The sequence below is a fragment of the Dendropsophus ebraccatus genome, chromosome 10 (genome assembly GCF_027789765.1).
Source record: "Dendropsophus ebraccatus isolate aDenEbr1 chromosome 10, aDenEbr1.pat, whole genome shotgun sequence".
In the NCBI taxonomy this organism is placed as follows: Eukaryota; Metazoa; Chordata; class Amphibia; order Anura; family Hylidae; genus Dendropsophus; species Dendropsophus ebraccatus.
The window spans coordinates 16,318,646-16,333,814 of record NC_091463.1 but is presented as its reverse complement, the minus strand read 5'-3'; the positions used below and the strand labels follow the sequence as shown (position 1 = coordinate 16,333,814).

Sequence of the window (15,169 nt, the reverse complement as noted above, 5' to 3'; positions counted from 1 at the left end):
GCCGGCAGATGTAGGCTGCGGCAGTCAGTGATGCTGTACAATAGCCGCTGCCAGAGAAATGTCATCCATCGGGGACCTTTCATATCCCAATGAATCGATAGCAGATTCAAGAGCTCTTTTTATTACCCGTTACAGCAGGCACTGCAGCAGTGAGGAGGCAGGGCAAGGAGAGACGCATGGAGGGATAGGATGGAGGTGGGGTTTCACTGTCAGAGCATAAATTCCCTTTCCTGAGGACTCAGTAAGGTGCTTAAGTGGCAGGGGTGAGCAGCCGCGCGTTTGATGGCTACCAAGTAAAAAGACAAGGCGCTGCAATCATCACCGTTAGCTTACAGGATTATTGTTCTGCCCCTTTAATAAATAAGGATATTACAGCGCGTTTCACTCATCTTCTCATCGGAGGTCCCCTGCTGCAATATAATGCTGCTGTGGGGTGAAACGCGCTGTGGCACTAGGCTGACTAATCTAATTTAATCTAATTTTTCTTTCTTGTATAAATTGATCACCTTGGTTCAGTCTCAGAATATATAGGGTCAGGTTACAGATCTTCCAGCATACGGCCATTTTGTGGCCCAAGTAGAGTCGTGACACTGTAATGAGATGATGTAACCCATACGGCGGGCAAGTGCAGGTTTTCAAATTTAAATAATTACAAAATAGCTGCCACCTTTTATGACGATTTAAAGTAAACCGGACACCATTTAAAGGGGCATCCTGACCACGGACATTGATCACACATGCCCTCCGCTTCTTAGAACTATATGGTATATCCTGCCTCTTACAAAGCTGCCATGATGGTTTCCCTCTCCCTGTGATGAATAATAATACAGAGAGTCCACAGCGAATGGTGGAAATTGGCATATTTATTAAGAACAGAGTGACGTATAAGATGTATAGGCGTCTGGAAAAACAATGTCCTTAATACAGAGGCTCCTGGTGTGTTTTATAAGGCCACCGGTGAGTGATACCTCCAACATGTCATAAAGCAGATGGTTCTGACCTATTAGGCCGGAGAAGTGACATGAAACATGGCAGCCGTCACCTGCGATACCGCTTTGCTGAGAATAACATTACTGTACACAGCCTGATGGAAATGCAAGGGACTCCCCCCCCCCCCCCATCCCCCCCTACAGATTCAATGGTTTCATCCAGATCACCAGATATCTTCCTCTATCCGCCGTGTAACGTTGAGATGAATACAATGTTGTCTTGATCTTGAAGCTTGTAATCCAGCTCACCCTACAGACGTGACACGGAAACCACATGTGAGGCAGGAAAATATGTATTTCCTACTATTGATTATGTAATAGTCCATGGCTTAGTGTTATCCAGCTTTCCCAAGACCCTGAATGACACATATCTGCATGGTTATGTGGATCTTCCTGATGTACACAAAGCCAGGGACAATGACTATAAGCACATTCATGGCTCCCATAAGTCCTAAACACTAAGTATGGCTAGTCAATATAAGAGAGGACAGTCAGATACTATATATATATATATATATATATATATATATATATATATATATATATATACACACACATACATAAAATGAATTTTATATATACATACATACATACACGCACATACCTGAGAATAGAAACCTCTGGAGGACCTGCACTGTGTAATACTTCATTTCCCCTGTGGTGGCACTGCAGAAAATCTAAATACTTATTGCCAGCTATCCCCACAGATTCCAGCTGATCGCTGGGGATCGCTATTGAAAAGTAGGGATTGTGTAAGGTGGAGAACCTCTTTAGCAATATTAAAGGGTGAATTTAAGGGGGATATAGACTTCAATCTCCAAATTGCCATTACATGGTTGCTTTAAATAAAATAAGATGACAACCCAAAAAAACAGAAAAAAGACAGAAAAATAAAGACTAAAACATGATAAAAATGCCATAAAATAAAATGAATAGCCGAGGTTGTGGCCTGGGCTCCCGTATTCAGCACATCGCTCATATAGCTGGCTGATTAAACAGGTTGGCACACCACCCACCAGCGACCATTTTGTTAATGGGGTTTGTTTTCATGGGCGGGGAAGTGAAACCTCCTCATTGTGTGTCCTTCTTATGTCGCTCACAATGTAAGTCAATGGGTGGCCTTCCTGCCCTTGACATACACTGTAACCCAGAGGGGGAAAGCAAGCTGGGATGCTTGTACTGTCCCGCCTGCTGCCAGGCCGCAAGGGAACGTGGCGACTTACTCTGCATTCATACCCGCACATTAGGCCACATGTGTGCCTACAGGGAAGTCAGTCAGTGCCAAGGCCCGAGGAGGCTTTACCCGGTAGAGGGAAACCATTGTGTCATGCTTACCATCAGCTCCCAGTCAGCGTCATTAATGAGAACCAGGATACCAGGCCGCCTGCAGGGAACAGGAATAGTCAGAGCATGTCATGTGACCGGCTGTTTCAAAATGGTGGATGTTATACACCATGGACCAGCCATAACATACAGTGTATACAGCAAGCTGAGATATCCTATGTGTTCTGACATCTTCCTATAATGTCATATAACTTTTTCAGCAGTTTGCTTTACAGCAGCTCTTCACTGGATTCTGGACAGTCCTAATGATGTGTGAGGGAAGTGAAGGTCTGGAAAAGTGACTGTAAAGCAAACTGCTGAAAAAAATTCTTATAACACAAGTGATTTTCATTCCATCCTATAGTTCAATAAAGATGAAGTATTACCACAGCACAGGGATGCGAAGTCTCTACCCCTGTTCCAGAGATAGCATACATCCAAATAGAATATACACTGTTCAAACCAACAAATGGCTGCCCTGAGTATGTCAGTTCCTCAAAGGAGTGTTTAAGGAATATCAAAATATAGATAAATATTTATTATATATTATACTGGTATAGTAAAATTAATATTAGTTTTAAGTGACAATACATTGAAATTAGTAATAAAGACCAACTCTAAAGAAAATCCTGCTGTGGTTGTAGTTAAAAGAATTTTCACCATGGATACTCTCGGGGAATCCTGGATAACCATTAAAGGGGTTATCCAGGACTAGAAAAAAACCATACAGCTACTTTCCAGCAAAAACAGCGCCACCCTTGTCTTTAGGTCGTGTGTGGTATTACAATCCAGCTCCATTCACTTCAATGTAAATGCAGCTGCAAAACCCACACCCAAACTGAGGAGAGTTGCTGTTTCTGGAAGAAAGCGGCCATGTTTTCTAAGCCTCGATAAGCTCTTTAAACGCTTTAAATCAGAGGGGGGGGGGGGGGGGGGGGGGACGGGCAGGAACTTGAATCCTGAGATATGAGGAGCTCTTTGATTGTGCCATTGCTATATCTGTGACATAAACACTGTTCTTCCCATCAAGCAGCTCCCTATATCTCAGCTTCTGGCACCCCAGTGAATGGGAGATGCTGTAGTCAGGATTTTCATGGACAGTAGATAAGAGGTGACTATGAAGTCTGTGCGCGCGCTGTCCCTCATACTCACACTGTATCCCCTTGAATAAATAGCTCGGGGCGTTCTCTCAGCAAATTCTCTTTTATCCAAACCAGCAACAGCCTGATGTCCCCTGACAGGAAACAGAAGACGGTTACACCATAGACAGGCCCCATGAATACAGAGGGGAAAAAACACCACAGAAGACGACCCAGGACGTCTACTTATAACCTACATCTACTACAACCTGACTAGCACAAAACGCAACGTAACATGCATGAATTGCATTTTAGTAAGTGAGCGTTTCATCGCGGATTGTGTCTCCCCCTCCCCCCCAGTGAATTCTATGAGGTAAAATCTGCCACGGATCCACACGCTGCGTAGGTTTCTACAGTCTTTTCTGCTATTATATTCTACATATATTCAACCATAAAGCGGAGGGTATACGTAAAACCTAGTGCTTGTTTTATCTCCATATGTTGTGTCTTTTGCTCCCTGTTATCAGTCAAGTCAGGGTGAAAAAAGTTCACGGCCAAGGGGACGTTTCGTCTGTGGTGAAGTAATGCCCTGGTTGCCACGGTCATGTGATGTCACCATGAGTGATCACATTATCACGCCAGGACTGAAGCTCTCAGATAAATATATTATAATCTTTTTTTTTTTTTTTTTGGGGAACCTTTCGCTTTGACAGGAACATTTGCGCGGACCCATCTGGGAAGGAGAGTTGGGGGTCTATGACAAAGGTCGTCGTGAAATATTAAGTTGATAGGGGGGTTGGGGGATGTAATATATAGGACGCCATTAGTCTTTTTCGCACATGGTTCAAATGTCATGGATCAGTGCACCGGCAGAAATGATCTCCCCCCCCCTTCCATTCTCCAATATGGTGCACTGGAGATGACGCCCGCTGCGGGGAGGGCGGAGATCTGTACGTATGATGGAGAGCGTCGCTGGTCACTGCAGGGTCAGGCGCGGGGATAGGAAGGATCGTTTATCAGCCTGACTCAGGAGGGTCAAAGAGTTCTGCCTGCTTCCCACCCGCCCACATTCTCGGTCCAGGGAAGCCATTGTATAGAGGAGTTACCATGGAGAGCCCAGCATCCCTGCGCTTCTCCCATTGTTCCCAGTCTGGGAAGGGGCCATTCCCTCTGTCTAATAAGTAACCAGGGCTATTACAATATTGTAGTACAGTACAACTCCATCCAGTCAACCTGCAGACAATCCCTTTAAAAAAAAGAATAATTCTATTCAGCTTTTTTACGTTCTGGGAAAGCTGGGTGACAACTTACAAGGCTGCCACAACAGTAGTGGTCACTGTGTACCACACAACTTTCCTGGAAGCAGGTATATAATGTTGTTGTTTTTTTTTGTAGGGGGAGGGGCTGCACTTTAAGTTACATTTGCCTCAACCAGTTTAGACCTAGGTAGCAGAATCCCAGAATCGGAATCACTGGGTGGGATCAGGGGGGGCAGGGGGATCAATATAAAGATAATAGGGACGCCAGAAAACTTCACAGATGTGTTGACTCTTTGTTTAATTAACCAGAAAGTGGTCCTTTTGAAAAGCAATTTCGCACAGGGGGCTCAGCGCTGAGCAAACAGTGTCGGTCAGTTAGCAGGAGGGGGGCAGAGGAACAGCTGGCATCGGCTTCCATGTGAACTGCATCCTAATCAGTTTAAATGGCTCTCCCCACCGTCCACCCCCACATTATGCAGCATCCTGACAATAAATTCCACAGAGATGGGCGAGGGCCGGGGAGAGAGAGAGGACCCGGGGGCACTACAGCAGCGGTGGGACAAGCTCCACCATCATGACATCACCGCTCGCTTACATCACTTGTCACGTGCCTGCTCTGATAATCAAACTTTAGTGCCCCATCGTTAAAAAACTTCCAGAACCCAGATACCCCGATACTTATCCTGGCATGGAGGTTACTCACAGGGATCTGATTGGCTGGGCAAGGTCACGTGATGCTTTTTGATTCCCTGGAACAGCAGTTCTGCGCCACCTCTGAAATAAGATAATAAAAACATGAGATATGCTGACATGGCGAGCACAGAGGAGGGGGTGTCACACAACACAGCCCGCCGCAGACAAAGGCTTCCCCGCAGGCTCCTGCAGGACACGGGCGCGCCATTAGCATTTCTATGTCAGGCTCTCTAGGGTGCGAATGAAAAGTGAAACAAGTTTTGTCTGCGAGGAAGAAGAAAGAGGTCGGCTGGTATAATTTACTTCTGGGCGCAGAGGGAGAGACACGACTTAAGTCACAGATTGGGATGTATATGATATATATATATATATATATATATATATATATACACACACACACCGAGCTGCCATAACATTAAAATCATTAGGGAAGAACACTAATTTCTTTTACAATGGCGCATGTTGGGGAAATATATCAGGAGCTGATGTTAGAAGCAGGAAAATGAACAAGCGGAAGAGTGAGTGACTGTGACCATATTGTTGTGTAGATATCTGGGACAGAGGGTCAGAAAAATGGCCGGTCTTGTGGGGTATCCACATATGTAGTGGTTAGTACCGACCAAAATGGCTCCAAGGAAGGATGACCGGGATACAGGACTTCTTGATGTGTGACTGTGCCCTGAGTTGTTGATTCTCCAAAGGGGTTGGGATACACAAGACATGGCAGCTTGCAGCGTATAAGGCAGGTGGTTTTAATGTTATGGTTGACTGGTGTACATACACATATAGAAGGAAGACCATCTCTATAACAAAATGACCTTTGGTGCTCCAGCTGTCGTAAGACTACAATTCCCATCATGCCTGGACAGCCAAAGCTTTAGGCATGATGGGAATTGTAGTTTTGCAAAAGCTGGAGGGCCGAAGGCTACCCATCTCCGATTTAGACGCTTACGTCGTTCTCACACAGGCTCATGCATATAGCAGGCTTAGTGAGCTTTGTTAAAGGGGTACTCCGGCAAAAATCTTTTACTTTCAAATCAACTGGTGTCAGAAAATTATATATATTTGTAATTTACTTCTATTTAAAAATCTCAGGTCTTCCCATACTTATCACCTGCTGTATGTCCTGCAGGAAGTGGTGAATTCTTTTCAGTCTGAGACAGTGCTCTCTGCTGCCACATCTGTTCATGACTGGAGCTGTCCAGAGCAGTAACAAATTTCCATAGAAACCTCTCCTGCTCTGGACAGTTCCTGACATGGACAGAGGTGGCAGCAGAGAGCAGTGTGTCAGACTGGAAAGAATTCACGACCTCATGCAGTAAATACAGCAGCAGATATGTATTAGAACACTTGAGATTTTTGAATAGGAATAAATTACAAATCTTTATACCTTTCTGAAACCAGTTGATTTAAAAGAAAAAGATTTTCACTGGATAACCCCTTTAAACCCCCAGGTGCTGAAGTAACCCACTGACAACTCACAATAACAGCTGACCACTGTCTATCCCCTTAGGGTTTATTTACACAGAAAGATTACCTGACCGATTATCTGCCAAAGATTTGAAGCCAAAGCCAGAAACAGACTATAAACAGGGAACAGGTTATAAAGGAAAGCCTGAGATTCCTCCTCTTTCCAAATCCATTCCTGGCTTTGGCTTCAAATCTTTGGCAGATAATCCATCAGATAATCTTTCTGTGTAAATGGGCCCTTAGATGCCGCAATCACTGTGGATCACTTCATCTAAGGGGGTTAAAAAGCCAGTGTCAGGGGTATCTCCAATCTCAGCTGCATATTACAGGTAGCACCCTTCCTTTGTCGTATCCGCTGGAGAGACCATGATGTCCTATTTTGTTTGGATGTAATATAAGTTCTATTGTGCGTGTCATGTATTGTGCACAGGCGTTATACTGGTTTCAGACAGCGGTAAGACCTGGACATTGTGGTTCGGCTGAACGAAACCGAAAGTATTCCTGTTAATAAAATTTTGATCAGTCGGGGCCTCCATACTCAAAAGGATTCTGCTCTCCTATATCTATACAGCATACCCTTAAAAGCAGCAGCAGCATGCATGACTTTATAGAGCAGTGCGGAGCAGTGTCAGCTGTGAATCCAGCACTGTGGTGAGATAATACTTACTAGAAGCTCCAGTCTCTCTGTCTGCTTTTGGCTCTTTTTTTCCAGATCCCCCCTCCTTAGAGATTTATGGGCAGCATGTAACTGATCCCTAAGTGAGATGGCAATCTCTCCACAGATTAGCATATTTTCATAGTGAATGTGTCTAGAAGTGTGGGAGAGGACAGGAATGGAGTTGGATAAGGAAAGAAATAGGCACTTTTCAAAGTATTTTTTTTATATTTCCTTGTATTGTCAGTTTGTTCAAAGCTTCTTTAAAGGACAGTAACCATTTAAAGGGACATTCCTGTCTCAACCTGTTATTCCCTATACGTAGCATATGGATCACACCTTGCCAGTCCCGACAACAGGTACAAAATGTAACCCTTCCTAAGCTGTCAAGGTAAGGGATTAAAGGGGTTATCCAGTGCTACAAAAACATGGCCACTTTCTTCCAGAGACAGCACCACTCTTGTCTCCAGTTTAGGTGTTTTTTGCAATTAAAGGGATGGTTCAGCAAAAAAAAAAAAAAAAATGTTTTCTTTCAAATCAACTGGTGCCAGAAAGTGCCAGAGATTGGTAATTACTTCTGTTAAAAAAAAATAAAAAACAATCTCCAATCTTCCAGTACTTATCAGCTGCTGTATGTCCTGCATGAAGTGGTGTATTCTTTCCAGTCTGACACAGCGCTCTCTGCTGCCACCTCTGTCCATGTCTGGAACTGTCCAGAGCAGCAGCAAATCCCTACAGAAAACCTCTCCTGTTCTCCAGATTGGAGAGAATACCATTATATATATATATATATATATATATATATATATATATATATCCAGCCCTATATACTTAATCTCTTACAGGTCCCACTGTGGAGTGAGTGAACACACATGCAATAGGAATGAATGGCAGCAGCTTTCTGCCCCCCGCACAGCGGCCATAATGACCTCTGTATAGCGGCCACACAGGGGGCAGCAGGGCTCTATACCTCAGACTTATTATAAGTCTCCTACAAAAGAATAAACGTCCAAATCCGCTACTCACCCAAACTCCAGCTGCACGCTCACGGGCGCCGCCATATTGCCGTAGCCACCGGAAGTCGTCACCGGCTGCACCGGAAGTGCTCGCATCCCGGCCGGTTGTCATGGGGACGCGAAGCCGACTGGGCAGTGATGCTCAGGAAACGTTCCCCATAAGTTATTCATTGCTTTCTCACCTATTGCACCTGAATTATTCATGGAGTTTCTGGTTGCTTTCTTAGCACCGGCCACTGTTCCTATATCCAACTGCTCATAATTCAATTGTTCCTTAGTACTAGCTGTCAGCCAATATGAATGCTATTACTGCTCTTAAAGGGGATATCTCCCAGCTTTTCCAAGCTTCTGAGTGGTAAACCGTCCAAATAATGTAATAATAAAAAAAATGCCTGCCTCCCCTGTTTTTGTATCATGGACGGCAAGGAAGATCAGCCATTCAGGATTACCGGAAAGATAGGTGACAGCCTGGTGCTTGAGCCTGAAGGGCAAAGATGCGGACACTAGATTTTGATGATACATTGCCATTGCAACAACGCAACACTCAAAACCTGTATTAGGGTATAAACCCACACACCGTATACGCAGCGTATTTACTGCTGCGATATGCAGCAAATACGCAGCAGATTAGATCTACATAACTGAACACAGCATCAAATCTGCTGCGTATTTGTTGCGTATCTGCTGCATATACGGTGTGTGGGTTTGTGGGTTACTTCAATGGAACTGAGTTTCAAAACCCCACCCAATCTGGAGACAACAGTAGGGGGAAAGTAGCCATGTTTTTGTAGCGCTGGATAACCGATTAAACTCCATTTACTTTAATGGAACTGAGTTTCAAAACCCCACCCAATCTGGAGACAAGAAAGGGGGAACCTTCGTAGGTTGGTTTCGCACAGACATAATATAGCCGCCTGGTCTGATGACCTGAACTGAGATGGCAACCATACAACATCCTAAGTGTATGCAGTACCAGCATTGGGGCATATGGTTTTAAAGGTTGTGCAGTTGCCATGTCAACAACACTACCCAATCTTCTGGTTATAGTTGTCAAACCGGCGGCCCTCCAGTTGTTGCAAAACTACAATTCCCATCATGCCTGGGTGTGGTTCAGGACTGGCGGTAGTAATACAGATGCACAATTGTGCCCTTTTTACATCCGGCATAAAGCGATGTGTGTGAGGCTACACCTGCAGCAGGGTCTAAAGTCCTGCGCTGAACACTCTAGTCTATGGCCATGAGTGGCGCCATTTCCTGAAAAGATATATACCATTGTATAACATGTATAATCTTAATCCTATATTGCTACAGAATAGAAGAGGGATCGCTGATCCAGAGGAAATTACTGAAAGGAAGAAAGATAAAAGGAGGCAAAAGAGCAGAGGGGTCAAGATAATGCCTTTCAGCAAACACTGAGGAAACCTGCGGCCCTAGTGATGGCAGCCAGGAATGAGAGGAATGCTTCACTTTGCATTACAAGAGACTTGCTGATCCCTTCCCTGAGACAATACCGTCATTAGTGAACAAATAGACGTCTTACGGTGCAGAGGAATTACCCCCTGGTCTTGAGACCTGCCCCTCTGCACCTGCTGCTCCCTTCAGGCTTCAGGAACCTGGAGACCCCTCGCCTCTAGACCAGAATAGAGGACTTGTCCAGTCTTATGGAAATGAAGATTAATCGCCTCATAATGACAAAGTTCTGCAACTTTCTAATATTACTTTGTGTTTCCATTCCTTTTCAGGATCTCTGTTTGCTGTCTGTGAAAGAGGACATTAAAGTTTCCTGTTCTCACTGAGCTCTGATCATGTACTGAGGGGGTCTGTAAGGGAACTCTCATACAGGTTAATTTTTTTTTTTGTATATGCAGAAAATTTGCCATGTATTACAGTATCAGCGTTGCGAATGAGATTTCATAGTGTATCTAAACTTTTAGAAAAAGTCCAACACATTTTAAGATTGGATCAGTGGTGGTCTGGGGGGGGGGGGGGGGGTCGGCAGGGCAGGAAAAAAAAGGAGAAAATAACGTTCTTTATTATTTTAATTGATGTCAATGAAATGCATTGAAGTCAATAGAATGATGGCCGCCAAATGCACGTAGGGGGTCATTTATTGTTGAGTCTAAGGATGCGTTTACACGATTTTGGAAGCCAAAGCCAGGAATGGATTTGTAAAGAGGATAGATCCTAGTCTTTCCTTTATGACCTGATCCATGTTGATAGTCTGTTCCTGGTTTGGGCTTCAGAGATTTGTCAGATAAATCTGTCTGTGTAAACGCACTATAAAGAGGAACTATCAGCAGGTTAGACGAATCTAATGATCCTTTTACACGGAAAGATTGATCGTTCGTTTTTGCACGATTACGATCGAATTCGAACGATAATCGTACGTGAAGACGCAGCGAACGATCAAACGACGAGCGAGAAATCATTCATTTTCATCTTTCAACATGTTCTCAAATCATCGTTGATCGTTCGCAAAAAATTCGCAGATCGTTTAGTGTAAACAGTCTTTCAACGATTTCACCTATGTGTAAGATAGGCTTAAGCGATTGCAAAATGATCGCATAGCGAATTTTCTGTACGATGTATCGTTCCGTCTAAACGCTGATCGTTATAAAAAAAAACATCAGTCATTCAAAATCGTTAATCATGCGATCGTGCGAATAATCGCTCCGTGTAAAAGTACCATAAGGGTGCGTTTACACAGACAGATTTATCTGTCAGATTTTTTAAGCCTAAACCAGGAACAGACTATAATTAGAGAACAGGTCATAAAGGAAAGACTGAGATTTCTCCTGTTTTCAAATCCATTCCTGGCTTTGGCTTCAAAAATATGTCAGATAAATCTGCCTGTGTAAACGCACCATAAGTTGCTGATATGTCTCTACTGAACAGGAGACACAGAGGAGAAAGCTATGTCTCTTATGGTCCTTTTACACGGAACCTATTGATCGTTCGTTTTTGCACGATAACGGTCGAATTCGAACGATAATCGTACGTGTAAACGCAGCGAACAATTAAACGACGTTCATTTTGATCTTTCAACATGTTCACAAATCATCGTTCGCAAAAAATTTGCAGATTGTTCAGTGTAAACATTCTTTCAACGATTTCCCCTATGTGTGAGATAGGCTTAAGCGAATTTTCCGTACGATGTATCGTTCCGTCTAAACGCTGATCGTTATAAAAAAAACATCGTTCATTCAAAATCGTTAATCGTGCGATCAGGCGAATTATCGCACTGTGTAAAAGTACCATTACCTTCATCCTCAGCACCATTCCGATGCAGTTAGTCTTTTGCTCCACGGTCTGGTGAGACCGCAAGGAGCACTGCCTGCCCCCATAACGCCAATCCTGCCCGCACAAATCATTAGAAAGGGGCAAGCTGGCCGGGGGCGGATCGGCACTATGAAGGAGGGCTGTGCCCCTAACAGGTCCCCCAGTGCTCCTGACCGTCTTACTGGACCGTGGAACAAATGACTAACTGCCCCGAAACAGCCCCAAGGAGGAAGGTAAGACAGATACCTTCCTCCTTGGCGACTCCTGTGCAGTAGGGACAGAGCAGGTTAGATTTGCCTAACCTGCTCATAGTTCCCCTCTAAAACGTGCAATTTTTCTACAGAGTATTCATCTGTTTTTTACCCAGCTAAATAGGACTAATTCGACAAACGTTTCATAAATTTGTGAACAGAATATTTTCAAACAAATTCACCCAGTACTGACCAGACGTAGCTCAGCACCTGTTTGTGAAACTTTTTAAAAAGTCGCAAATTATAAATTGGGCGCTAATCCCAGATTATACAAATTTTTGGGTGAATACTCAAAACAGGCAGATTTTAAAAAAAGTTGCATTAAAATAAAATCTTCGCCTGTCAAATACTGGTTCATAAATAAAACCTAGATCAAAAATGGGCAAAAAAAAACCCCAATTATTCACCTAAAAATAGGCGCAAAGCCCTTGGTAAATGTCCCCCATGGTGTATTAAATAATGGACGTTATTTGTGTGGATGTCAAATTAATGTTCATGGCAGTTAACTGGGGCAAATCCTCTGTTGCCTAATAACGATGGCGATGCCGGTAAGGGTCCATTTACACAGAAAGATTATCTGCCAAAGATTTGAAGCCAAAACCAGGAGTGGATTTGGAAAGAGGAGAAATCTCAGGCTTACCTATACGACCTGATGTCTGTTTATAGTCTGCTCCTGGCTTTGGCTTCAAATCTTTGGCAGATAATCTGTCAGATAATCTTTCTGTGTAAACGCACCAAAATCATCACAGATAAATAAGGCAACAGAACAAATCTCGTTCCTACCCTGATACATTGTAGCAAACCCTCAGCTGTATGAGCAGGATTAGGGCTGGGAAGCTTTCCAGTCTCTGGATGTATTAGAAGAAGCAAGTAACAAGTATACCCCATATGCCAATACTCTATTGTCATGTCAGTGAATGAGGAGCTTTATAGCACAGTCCTGCTTTAAAACTTCTACTCCCAGTATGAGCTGATAGCTGAAGGCTGTCAGAGAATGCTGAGAGTTGTAGTTCTGTAACAGCTGATGAGCTACACTGTAAAGCAGGGATGGGGAATCTTTGGCCCCCCAGCTGTTGCAAAACTACATTTCCCATCATGCCTGGTTAGCTAAAGCTTTGGCTGTCCAGGCATGATGGGAATTGTAATTTTGCAACAGCTGAAGGTTCCCCATCCCTGCTGTAAAATAATCACCCAGTATGTACAAGTTTCTGGAATCACTCCTTTTACATAGGTCTGCTAACCACAACTACAGTCACGACATGAATAGTCTCCCAGCTTTCCTGGACTCCTGAACAGCAAAACAGTCTAATTATACAGCAGTATGGACATAACACAAACTAACCAGGCGGATTTCCTATTCATGAGTCTGTGCAGACAGCTGTGCAATAGACGGGGACGCTTATGATCTGGCTTTCAATGATGACAACTCTATCACGTCTCCATATCAGCTCCACTATCCACACCACTATCACTGACAGGTGTGCACTGCATCATGTGTATTATAGTGTGGATCTGGCTGCGGGTTGTGGTAGTGTTGAGGAGGGGGGAAAAAAAAAGATATCATTTGAAATCTGCAAGACGGTGAATTTCTTGCAGACTGTGATTTCCCTCATTAAAATCTGCTATGATCTGTATGGCATCCACAGCGTTCAACACTCAGATTTCACGTTTAAACCTCAAATTCAATGTAGATTTTCTAAGGATTTTTTAAGCAGCCATATGATGAAATTTCTAAAGATCTGCACTGTATACAGCGTATATTTCTTTGTAGGAATCTGCCTTGTATGAACATAGGGCCCATTCACACAGATAACTTGAGGTAGAAAAATTTTGCCTTGTAAGCGGCTTCTAAAAGCTGTGTGGCTTGTGACGGGGTCTTGGTGCTAAGACTGGCATTGATCTCTAGGTAGAGTCGGGAGAAGCATGCTACTGCGTACTTCACTCTCTAGCTTCTTGCTCAATCTGACTCATTGCAGGAGACGGGATCAACTGTAAGGTTACGAAAACAATATGGAATCTGCGTGTAGAACTTTAAGCGGATTCCGCTGTGTGCCCCTGCTTGAAGTTTCGCCTGTCCCACAGGCTCCATTCCATGCTCAGACAGATTCCGCTGTCCGTCCAAAGAATTGACATGACATGCTTGAAGTTTTACGTGCGGATTCCGTAAGAGCCCTTTTACACGACCCAATCTTCAGCCCCCTGCGGCCACAAACAACCGCCGATCAGCAAGATCGGCGCTGGCCTACATTGCTTTCAGCCTACATATTTGCCTCTATTTTGATATGAATTGTGGAATTGCAGTAAAATTTTCACGGAATCGCAGCAAAAGTAGAGCTATTTTACAGCGATTTAACTATTCATGGCAAAACAGCAGCAAAAAAGCGCAATTAGGGGTTATTGACATGTCCATTCTTCAGCGCAGAGAGAGGAGGAGCGCAAGCCTCCCATAGACTCCCAGTACGACACGGAGGATGGTGGAAATTCCACAGAATTCCTCCAGTTTTACTCCGTGTGAACAGAGCCTTAGCTCTCATTCACTTTTACCAGTCTAATCCATGTGGTAACAGAAAAAGTGACATCACTTTTTTCCCCATGATAAAAAACTAGATGCATTTTTTGAAAATTTTGTACATTTTTGTTCTGCTTGGTGTAAAATGTCAACTTTGGATGGTTTTTCATGCAAACCATGGATGCAACATTTGGTGGAGATTCTGCCACCCACATCCGCAGCGATTTTCGCTGTGTGAACACGTCCTTAAGGGAGCAAAGAGTGAGATGGATAAAAGTAGGGAGACTTGGGAGGTTCAGGTCTGGACACCAGGTACTGGGATGGAAAACCAAGTGGGATACACAGGACTTCACAGGAGCGTTTTTGCTCATCCCGATGACTCAGATTTTCCTGCAATTATGTTCACAAAGCCAAAAAGTTTGGTAAGTGATATGGGCTAGTTTGTGGCATGTGGTAGTAAGTTAAATAAAAAAGGCGCCCGCTTGTTCTGCATAAAGCACCCGGCGGCCCTGGAACAGCTGTTTGCATCCTGTGCAGTGAAAGCATTTAATAAAACGGCAGACAATGGGGTGCTGGAATAGAGGAGGACCCCTCGGCAGGGGTGACAATGGAGGCCTGCCCGCTGGAGCTTTGTTTGATCGGCAGC

At 43.9% G+C, this 15,169-nt stretch overlaps 1 protein-coding gene across 2 annotated transcripts; it reads right to left on the bottom strand.

Annotated features, from left to right (window-relative positions):
* Nucleotides 1-845: 845 nt before the first annotated feature.
* On the bottom strand, nucleotides 846-8,585 carry URM1 (ubiquitin related modifier 1). Of its 2 annotated transcripts, none has more exons than XM_069986074.1 (5): nucleotides 8,495-8,585; nucleotides 5,354-5,424; nucleotides 3,465-3,546; nucleotides 2,325-2,373; nucleotides 846-1,239 (listed from the first exon to the last, which is right to left on the bottom strand). In XM_069986074.1, exons 1-5 carry the CDS (start codon nucleotides 8,578-8,580, stop codon nucleotides 1,171-1,173), a joined length of 357 nt encoding a protein of 118 aa, XP_069842175.1. In that variant the 5' UTR covers nucleotides 8,581-8,585; the 3' UTR covers nucleotides 846-1,170. The 2 variants fall into 2 exon arrangements, with proteins under 2 accessions (XP_069842175.1, XP_069842177.1); XM_069986076.1 differs by lacking the exon at nucleotides 8,495-8,585 and adding an exon at nucleotides 8,312-8,417.
* Between the last annotated feature and the right edge of the window lie 6,584 nt (nucleotides 8,586-15,169).

What these genes read in the sequence shown, in the direction of transcription:
- URM1 (XM_069986074.1), bottom strand. Translation starts at nt 8,580, where the DNA reads ATGCGAGCACTTCCGGTGCAGCCGGTGACGACTTCCGGTGGCTACGGC. An exon ending in TTTATTCAAGGGGATACAGT is followed by an intron (nt 2,374 to 3,464) that starts GTGAGTATGAGG and finishes TGTTCCCTGCAG; the next exon opens with GCGGCCTGGTATCCTGGTTC. An exon ending in ACGCTGACTGGGAGCTGATG is followed by an intron (nt 1,240 to 2,324) that starts GTAAGCATGACA and finishes TCACGTCTGTAG; the next exon opens with GGTGAGCTGGATTACAAGCT.